General features: G+C 45.0%; 1 protein-coding gene across 2 annotated transcripts; it reads left to right on the forward strand.

The window, feature by feature from the left end:
* Positions 1-5574: 5574 nt before the first annotated feature.
* kcnj8.S (potassium inwardly rectifying channel subfamily J member 8 S homeolog) lies at positions 5575-9517 on the forward strand. 2 transcript variants are annotated; one of them, XM_018254028.2, is made up of 3 exons: positions 5575-6032; positions 7312-7753; positions 8307-9517. In XM_018254028.2, exons 2-3 carry the CDS (start codon positions 7401-7403, stop codon positions 9193-9195), a joined length of 1242 nt encoding a protein of 413 aa, XP_018109517.1. In that variant the 5' UTR covers positions 5575-6032; positions 7312-7400; the 3' UTR covers positions 9196-9517. The 2 variants fall into 2 exon arrangements, with proteins under 2 accessions (XP_018109517.1, NP_001185812.1); NM_001198883.1 differs by lacking the exon at positions 5575-6032 and having other exon boundaries at positions 7401-7753; positions 8307-9195.
* The last annotated feature ends 976 nt before the right edge of the window (positions 9518-10493 follow it).

Here is a 10493-nt window from a genome sequence, read left to right on the forward strand (position 1 = left end):
CCAGTATATCCAGTTCCATTGTTTCAAGTTCCATTGTAGCCACTGCGGCCAGTTCCACTGTAACCAGTGCCATTGTAGCCAGTTCCATGTTATCCCATTCCATTTTATCCAGTTCCATTGTATCCAGTTCCATTGTATCCAGTTCCAGTGTATCCAGTTCCATTGTATCCAGTTCTAGTGTATCCAGTTCCAGTGTATCCAGTTCCATTGTATCCAGTTCCATTGTACCCAGTTCTAGTGTATCCAGTTCCATTGTATCCAGTTCCATTGTATCCAGTTCCAGTGTATCCAGTTCTAGTGTATCCAGTTCCAGTGTATCCAGTTCCAGTGTATCCAGTTCCATTGTATCCAGTTCCAGTGTATCCAGTTCTAGTGTATCCAGTTCCAGTGTATCCAGTTCCATTGTATCCAGTTCCATTGTATCCAGTTCCAGTGTATCCAGTTCCAGTGTATCCAGTTCCATTGTACCCAGTTCCATTGTATCCAGTTCCAGTGTATCCAGTTCCATTGTATCCAGTTCCATTGTATCCAGTTCCAGTGTATCCAGTTCTAGTGTATCCAGTTCCAGTGTATCCAGTTCCAGTGTATCCAGTTCCATTGTATCCAGTTCCAGTGTATCCAGTTCTAGTGTATCCAGTTCCATTGTATCCAGTTCTAGTGTATCCAGTTCCAGTGTATCCAGTTCCATTGTATCCAGTTCCAGTGTATCCAGTTCCATTGTATCCAGTTCCATTGTATCCAGTTCCATTGTACCCAGTTCCAGTGTATCCAGTTCCATTGTATCCAGTTCCATTGTATCCAGTTCCATTGTATCTAGTTCCATTGTATCCAGTTCCAGTGTATCCAGTTCCAGTGTATCCAGTTCCATTGTATCCAGTTCCATTGTATCCAGTTCCATTGTATCTAGTTCCATTCTATCCAGTTCCATTGTATCCAGTTCCAGTGTATCCAGTCCCAGTGTATCCAGTTCCATTATATCCAGTTTCTTTGTATCCAGTTCCATTGAACCAGTTCAGTTGTAGACATTGCAGCCAGTTCCATTGAACCAGTTCCATTGTATCCAATTCCATTGTACCCAGTTCCAGTGTATCCAGTACTGGTTATCCCCACACAAGCCCCCCTGTACAATATGTAGATATAGTCTTGGCTTTGGTTGGGGTAATATTCCTTTAAGCCCCCTCAACTGATGAAAGGAAACATGAAAGTGTTACATTTGGGCCCTTTCCAGATTGTGTTTGTGTTTAGGATTTTGTTTATGAACAAAGAGCCCCGGGGTTGAAATCCAATTGCACAAACACAGTTCCATCACTTAATGTTTTTCCATTGGATGTGCAGCCAGAGGGGTGACTCTTGGGGGTGACAATCTAAATATTTGTACAAAGACAACAAGTGCATTTGGAAGGGACACGGCGCAGAGAGCGACTCACAGCCCTGAACCCCTTAGAATGAGTCCAAAGCAAATACTGGCAGTTTCCCAGGTGTCTCTGGCCTCTAACCCCTCAAGAGGGGAGGTCGGATTCAGTTTGACCTCGTTACGATTTGCTTTATATAATGGGCAAGATCATTTAAAGGGATTCTGCTTGGTCAGTCTGCCTCCTAATGTTACAGGAGGACAACCTTATCAATGATGTAGATGCCCTTTATAAACTTTCCCTTTCATTTTGCAATTCTTTTGTTTTGGGATTTTAACTTTATGTGCCTTTAAGCTGCTTCTTGCCTTTTCTTCTTTCTTCACAAGCCAAATAAACAGAAGGGAAATGTTTAGGCTGTGGGTTTGCTCTCGTCTGGTGAATGTTCTCGGCCCTTTACAACCCCATAAAGACGTTTATATATTTCCAGATTTAGGGAAGACTTGGGTTGTTTCCATGAGCAGAACAGATGCAGTTTTATTCCTTCCACAGAATAACCTACTGCCTCAGGAAAGGCACAAACACAGAAATAGCTCTTGTGTGTGAGATAAGAGAGTAACCTCAAACCTGTTCTGAAGCACCTCAAGTCCTACTTTAAACCCGGACAGAAGGTACCGATCTGCCATGAGCTGCTGTAATACAACTTACTGTCCAACCATCAATCAGAGCCAAGAAATGAGACCAAGTGTCAATGTGTTAATGATCCAGTGATGATCCAATATTGCTCCAATAACAATCCAATAATGATCAAGTAATGATACAATATTGATCCAGTAATGATCTGGCAATGATCCAATATTGATCCAATAATGATCAGGTGATGATCCAATAATGATTCAATGATGATCCAGTATTGATCCAGTAATGATCTAGTAATAATCCAATATTGATCCAATAATGATATAATATTGATCCAGTAATGATCAAATATTGATCCAATAATGATCCAGTAATGATTGAATATTGATCCAGTAATGATCAAATATTGATCCAATAATGATCCAGTAATGATTCAATAATGATCCAGTAATGATTCAATATTGATCCAATAATGATTCAATAATGATCCAGTAATGATTCAATATTGATCCATGACATCTGGTAATAATCCAATATTGATCCAGTAATGATCTGGTAATGATCCAATATTGAGCCAATAATGATCCAGTAATGATACAATATTGATACAATAATGATCTGGTCACTTTATTTTAATAAGGCTCCTTCCTTTTGGATCTAAATCTTGGGTATAATGCAGAGAATTTGAGGTTTGGACCCTCCCCCAGATATAAATGGTCACATGGGGCTCATTGTGTGCAACCCGGAGAATATTGTTCTTTTCATTTATTTAGGGAATCTTTAATGTGAAGCTTTGTATCTTCTTATTCTCTGGGTCCCTCTGTTCCTTGGGGGGCTGTTTTGCCTCTTTCTGGTTTTGTTACATAAAAAAGACCATTTTTGGTTCCTTTGTGATTATTCTGCAGGTGGAAGTGGGAAGTCTTCCCTGTCCCTGGTCTTCAGGATGGTGGATATATTTGATGTGTATTATTGTACATCTGGATTCCTCTATATAAATATTAGAAGTAAAGGGGAAGTTGAGTAGAGAAGGTGCAGGTACCCCCCCCCCTCCCACGAGTAATGTCCCGGCCAGTGATGTCTGTTCCCTTAACACTAATATCTCCGGCCGACATGTAAATATTATTGGGCACTTGTGCTCCTCAGGGACATATAAGGGCAAGAGAGGGACGGGGGGCTGACAGCTGGGCCCGTGTTGGAAGATCTCATGCAGGAATCAGATCTACACTGTGTATCATTGTTACAACTCAATATACACATCAGCTGGGGGTTACATGGGGGGATCCCCCTACAGGCGGCAGTAATATCCCAGTGCCAAGTCGTTATTCAGTATTTCAGGGTATGTTTGACACTAGGAGGGGATTCCATAGTGGGGGAGGTGAGGGCTGCTGGAGGGCCACAGGTTGGATATTCTCATGTCTATTAGGGTTAGGCTTGTTGTACCTTTTGCAACATTCCTTCTCCAAGTGGGACCTTTTGGCTCTACCCTCAAACTGGACCCAAGGGCAGTATTTTCTGTCTTATATTAGATATTAAAGATTAATGCAAATTTCAGAAAATAGGTTTTTAGCTGATTAGTTGCAGTACCGCTGCCCACCAGTATCAGCAGATCATGAATGTTTCCCATTGGGCTGCAATAGAACAGCGCAATTTACTTACAATAAAGGATCTAATGATTGTGGCACTATCAGTTCTCCCTTCTGCCAGTGAAGGAATACATTTCTCTCCAAGAGGTTCTGTCCATATTTCATGGGCTGAATTTTCCCAAATATATTTCTATGATCACATCCCCCCTACACTTTACAAATGAGCCCAACTTGTCACAGGAAAACCCTCGTTCATTTTGTTGCCTCTCCCTGTCCCTTTCCCAGTCTCTGTCTCTGTATATTGACTGGTTTATTTCTTTGATGTGTGACGATGATACAGCAGGTCTAGAGTTAACCCTAACCCCAAAGCTTTTTGTTAACAGCAAACACTACAATTTTTTGCTTTAGGCCCCCCATATCCCTGGGACAGCCCCCCGTAATTAGAGAATATGGGAACCAGACAGTACAGAACCAGTGACACCCATTAGAGCATTTATGGAGTCAGGGGGCACAGGGGGGAGGCATTATGGGGAGGCACGTGACTCATCATCACTCTATCTGACCCATGTCACCCCACAAACCTGCCCCCTCCGTAGTATAGACAACTCACAGCTCCATTTAGCTTTGCTGGAATGTCAGGGTTCTTCTCTGGGAAACTGCTGCACTGTCAGTTCTCCCTTGGCATAACATGCTGCCCCCATGAGTATGTGATGTTTGGGCCCATTATATTTACATAGGGTAGAGACCAAAAGATGTGAGTTCCTCCAAAAAATTAAATAGGCAGTAATAAAAAAGTACAAAAAGTTTTCGTGCTTTTTTTTTTGGGCACTTACTCATAGGCTACTCGAGCACTTACTCATAGGCTACTCAGCACTTACTCATAGGCTACTCGGGCATTTACTCATAGGCTACTCAGGCACTTACACATAGGCTACTTGGGCACTTACTCATAAGCTACTCAGGCACTTACTCATAGGCTACTCAGGCACTTACTCATAGGCTACTTGGGCATTTACTCATAGGCTACTCGGGCACTTATTCATAAGCTACCTGGGTATTTACTCATAGGCTACTCAGGCACTTACTCATAGGCTACTTGGGCACCTACTCATAGGCTATTCAGACACTTACTCATAGGCTACTTGGGCACCTACTCATAGGCTATTCAGACACTTACTCATAGGCTACTTGGGCACCTACTAGCCTATGAGTAAGTGCCAGAATAGGCACGAAATGCGTTAGGCCATGTCCTAATATGTCCTACTAAACTTTTTGAACTTTTTTTAATTTTTGGAGGAAGTCCCATTTTTTGGTCTCTACCCAATGTATATGCACCTTTGGACTGAGGCAAACTGTGAGTATGTTCTCCTTTTTTCATATTTGTTCTATAAAATTGTTGTCACTTCAGTAGTTCTCATACAGTTTGGCTGCACCATTTCCTTTATTGTAGTCCCATTATATTTCCCCCAGAGCAGTTCCATGCGATTAGTAGAGGATCTGGGTCTGGCAGGTTTGGATCAGTTCTGCCTCCTGGACGACCCCGGGGAACCTCCTGGAGCAGCATCTTTGCTTCCTTCGTCCGCGCCGACATGTGACGAATTTTTTTTTTTTAAATTAGGATTTTTTTAATGGATTTTTGTGATTTTTTTTATAAAATACAACAAAGGTTCTATCTTGTATTTAAAGGGCAGGGAGGCGAATCCGACGTGTCTTATTGGACCGTTTCCTATGTTTGTATCTCACATGGAAATAAACTCTCAGGTGAAACTAACAGACTCTGTCGGGGGGGTACTGGGAGTTGTTATTAGGGAAGCTTAAAGGGCAATTCACCTTCATTAGCAAAACTGTAATAACTAAAAAAAAACACAGAAATATGTTCCAACTTTCATAACCTGTTACATTTTGTAAAATGAACATGGTAATGAGGGGGTGTGGCCACACAAAGGGGCGTGGTCAGAAATGTTGGCCCGGCAACTTTGTTGTCCCTCTTTTTACTTCCAAAATGTTGGGAGGTGTCTCTGAGCTGGGGGTGTTTGTGTCCTTCCCCAGTCAATATAAAAGTTTCCCTTGTGCTGGAGCCAGAGATCAGCCGGGGCCCCTCTGTGCCAGGGACATCGTTGTTCAGCCTCCCCCCAGGACCCCCGTGAATGGAACATCTGCTCCTCAGCCCAGACCCTCACATTCCTCCCCTTTACGTCACTGCCTGGGGCTCTCGCTGATTAAAGGAGAACTTGCACAGAAAGTTTGTGAGAGACACAGGGGTCCCACCGGAGCGACTCCCAGTCTGACAGGGGACAACGGCTCTGCAGGGAGGGGGCATCACTCGTCTGGGACACTCACCACTTGGACTGATAATAAGGGAGAACCTGGTCCAGAGCCCTGGGGTGCAAAAGAGCAACTGATCCAGGAGCTGCACCCCCACCAGAGAAGCCCCCAGTCTGTGCTACAATGTGGCCCTCAGGTGAGTCTCTCTTGTTCCTTTCTCAGCCTCATTGTAGTCTACTACTCACTCTCAGGGGCCCCGGGGGGCAGGCGGGTATTTAGGTGCAGTAATGATGTCTACATGGGGGAAGAGACACCGATTGTGCTGATCTGGGGGGTGGGAATTAATGGGATTGTGGGGCCAAATTGGGCAGCTAAGGAAGCACTTGAGACCCAGATGATGAATGGAGCTTCACTTCTGTCTGCCCCCGACAGACTTTAATATAAAGAATGTGCTGTGTGTAGGGTTAACTGTGTGTAGGGTTAATTGGCCCCACCATGTAATCTCCCATTCCCTGCAGTGCCCCCAACATTTCCTCCCTTGCAGTGCCCCCCCAACTTCTCACACTCTACTGTACATCCCAAGTGCAGCATTTCCCTCTGTGCTGAGGAGACTAAATACTCAACTTGCTCAATGTGCACTTACCTAACTACCTACCAATGGTCAACACTATTCAACAAGATCTAGTTACCTCTTAATCCCTAAACCTACTTTAACCATAACCTCCCTGCATTGTACCCTAATATGCACGTTCTCCCTACAATTCCCCTTATTCCCAGCCTGTGCTGTACCTATAGGGATCCTCACCTGTAACTTCTTCCCACCTCCAGGGTCCACTAACCCTCAGTCTCTACCCACCTATAACACCCTAACCAACATCAGCTACAAACCTTCAAGCAACAGTCACCTACCCGTGCCCACCTACAGTGCAACATTAGTATCCAATGAACTCACTCCAACCTCCACCCTCTTCCTACTCACAGGACTCACTAACATCTCACAACAGTGAAACACCACAACCTACAACCTACCCCTGCCTGCAGGTTCCACTTAGTCTGAAATGCAGCAGTTGGGTAATTATTCTTTATCCTCTACCTGTTTTCTTATTGCAACCTCAAATACAAACTGTAATACATAGTAGTATTGTTCCATCCACTGTCACATACAGTGCAACCTACCCCAACCACTACTTTGCTACAGTGCAGTATAACCTTCAACGTTTGCTTCCCTAGAGTGCAACCTACCCCCTTCTTTCCCAAAAGTGTATTCTAACGCTCATGCACTACCTCCTATGGTGAAACTTGTCCGGACCACTACATGATGCAATGTAACCTACTATAACCACTACCTCCCTACATTTCCTTTGAATGCCAACATTTCCACTTGCCTACCCCTTGTCTACTACCCCATATAGTGAATTCTAACTTCTACCCCCTACTTGCTCGCATCACATTCTGAAATGCTTTATTTTGTTTAGAGTCCACCTTCCGATGACAGAAGATCCCACCCATAGCACCCACTTAAGCAGCACTTTCCTGGGGGGCAGCAGAGTATGCCAGCGGCAGAATGCTAGCACGGAAGAGCATCATTCCAGAAGAATATGTCCTAGCCAGAATTGCAGCTGAGAATCTACGGAAGCCAAGAGTCCATGACCACCAGCGCAAAGCCAGATTTGTAGCCAAGAGCGGGGCCTGCAATGTGGCTCACAAAAACATCCGGGAACAAGGGCGCTTTCTGCAGGACGTCTTCACCACCTTGGTCGACCTGAAATGGCGGCACACACTGGTCATCTTCACCATGTCCTTCCTCTGCAGCTGGTTGCTCTTTGCCATGATGTGGTGGCTGGTGGCTTTTGCACATGGAGACATGGACATCAAGGACAACATCAAGAACCTGGAGCCATGCGTGACCAATGTCAAGTAAGTCTTTATTATTAATATTTTCCTTTTGAGCACCCTAAAAGTGGTTCTTTGTATGACATTGCTTTCAGCTGTAGGCCATTCTCCTGCAGGATCAATGGCTTTCAATCGCCTTCCTCAAACACAAAATGTGACCCCTAAATTAGTAAAACAAAATAACAACAAGTAACATGCAGGAGGAAAGGCGTAGACTTTAGGGGTGGCATTTGGGGAGAATATGTATTAGTTCATCTAAATACCAAAGAAGACATGAAGGTCATATAGAGTGAGATTTGGGGTGAATATAAATGGCTGATATAACATGGTTTATATATGTCAATGCAGAATGCCATGGGGGCCCCTAGTGCTACTCATGCAGCTCCTGGTGGCACACAACAATGGGATGTCCATGTCCAACTCACGTGGATCCCAGAAAAGTAACGACTGTCTATATCTGGAGATTGGTGTCAGTTTATTAATACTTTGCTCCTTGCCCCCCTCCCCAAAGATAAGTGAACTCTTGTTGTTGAACTGTTGGATGTTGCCTTTGAGTGATGGTTTGTTTTGGCTTTAGGTCCTTCACGTCGGCCTTTCTCTTCTCCATCGAGGTGCAAGTGACTATTGGCTTTGGAGGGAGGATGATGACGGAAGAATGCCCCCTGGCCATCACCCTTTTGATGATGCAAAACATTGTGGGTTTAATTGTCAACGCCATCATGTTGGGGTGCATTTTTATGAAGACGGCGCAGTCCCACCGGCGGGCCGAGACCCTGATATTCAGCCGCCATGCTGTCATTGCCGTGAGGAACAACCGACTTTGCTTCATGTTCCGGGTCGGAGACCTGCGCAAGAGCATGATCATCAGCGCCTCGGTGCGCATACAGGTGGTGAGGAAAACTGTCACCCCGGAAGGCGAGGTCATTCCCATTCACCAAATCGACATTCCGGTGGAAAATCACATTGATAGCAATAATATTTTTCTCGTATCCCCCCTGATTATTTGCCACGTGATAGACAAGAGGAGCCCATTATACGAGATTTCTTATTCCGATTTGTCGACTCAGGACTTGGAAGTGATCGTTATCCTGGAAGGAGTGGTGGAAACCACCGGAATCACCACCCAAGCCAGAACGTCCTACGTCGCCGACGAAATCCGCTGGGGTCATCGCTTTGTGTCCATCGTGACGGAGGAAGAAGGAGTCTACTCAGTGGATTACTCCAAGTTTGGGAACATAGTGAAAGTGGCGGCTCCGCAATGCAGCGCCAGAGAGTTGGACGAAAAGCCCTCCATTCTGATCCAAACCCTACAAAAGAGCGAACTCTCCCACCAGAACTCGCTGAGGAAACGCAATTCCATGAGACGCAACAACTCCATGAGAAGGAACAACTCAATGAGACGCAACAACTCGGGCCTGATAATGCCCAAAGTCCAGTTTTTGGCACCAGAGCAGATTGATACTTGATACAGATTTGTACTTACATTTCTACCCATGTGACATTGGACAAAAAGGGAACTATTGCCATTTATTACCCTACTTTTTAATCCCTGTCCTCCGAGCTGCCCCGCCCCCTAGTGATGTCACTGACTGACAGAAAGCGAGCCTTGGCATCTTGTTAGATAGGCTTTACAGCAGTGATATGGGATTATGCAGTAGGATAATGAATGATGATAGTATATCTTTTATATATTTATTCGATTGTATATACAGAGCACAAGATGATTGGGATACAGGCTGCAGGCTTGAGACATTAGGCACTTTCAATAAACCGTTAACACTCAGGTTATTAATTGTCACTGCCTTTGTTTTTTGTGTCACTTCAATACTTGTCAGTCTAGACATTTTGACAGACTCCCTGTAAGCTTCCATCAGCGTATTCCAGTCCCACCCCCTGCCTGAGTCACAGACTCACTATCCCTCCCCCGCAAGCTTCCATCAGAGTATTCCAGTCCCACCCCCTGCCTGAGTCACAGACTCACTATCCCTCCCCCGTAAGCTTCCATCAGAGTATTCCAGTCCCACCCACTGCCTGAGTCACAGACTCACTACCCCTCCCCCGTAAGCTTCCATCAGAGTATTCCAGCCCCACCCCCTGCCTGAGTCACAGACTCACTACCCCTCCCCCGTAAGCTTCCATCAGAGTATTCCAGCCCCACCCACTGCCTGAGTCGCAGACTCACTACCCCTCCCCCGTAAGCTTGCATCAGAGAATTCTACCCCCACCCCCACTGCTTGAGTTGGCTTTCTCTGTGTATAAGGTGGTTTTTGAACAAAATAACTAATATATAACAAGGCTGTTCCTTCTTGATACACCCAAAATCCCAACTGAGCTCAGTGATCTTTCTGTTCCTGATGCCCCGGAACTGACATTCTCCTTCACTTGGTGCAACTGCAGCTCCCACTCCCATTGTGTTCAGTTTGTCAGTATATACAGTATATATTATATAGAGCAGACACTGTAATGGGCTGGGGATGGCTGTTCACTAGGAACCGTGGGAATTTCATAGATTGTTTTGAACCCAAGGGATAATGGTGGTCCCAACAGCTAATCCAGGTCACAGCCCAGAGGAACAGAACCCCCCACATCTGGTTACATTTACTGTAATTACTGAGCTGCTTCCACTTCCCATGTCCTTGTCTTATTCCTGCACAGTCTGCGGCAGCCCCAGTGTGAGACACTCACAGTCTGACATTGACTTTTATTCACAATATCCACCCGACCCACTCGCCTCTCACTCTGAATTTGTTCCCTTATAAGGAAC

This window comes from Xenopus laevis, chromosome 3S, assembly GCF_017654675.1.
Source record: "Xenopus laevis strain J_2021 chromosome 3S, Xenopus_laevis_v10.1, whole genome shotgun sequence".
Taxonomy (NCBI): Eukaryota; Metazoa; Chordata; class Amphibia; order Anura; family Pipidae; genus Xenopus; species Xenopus laevis.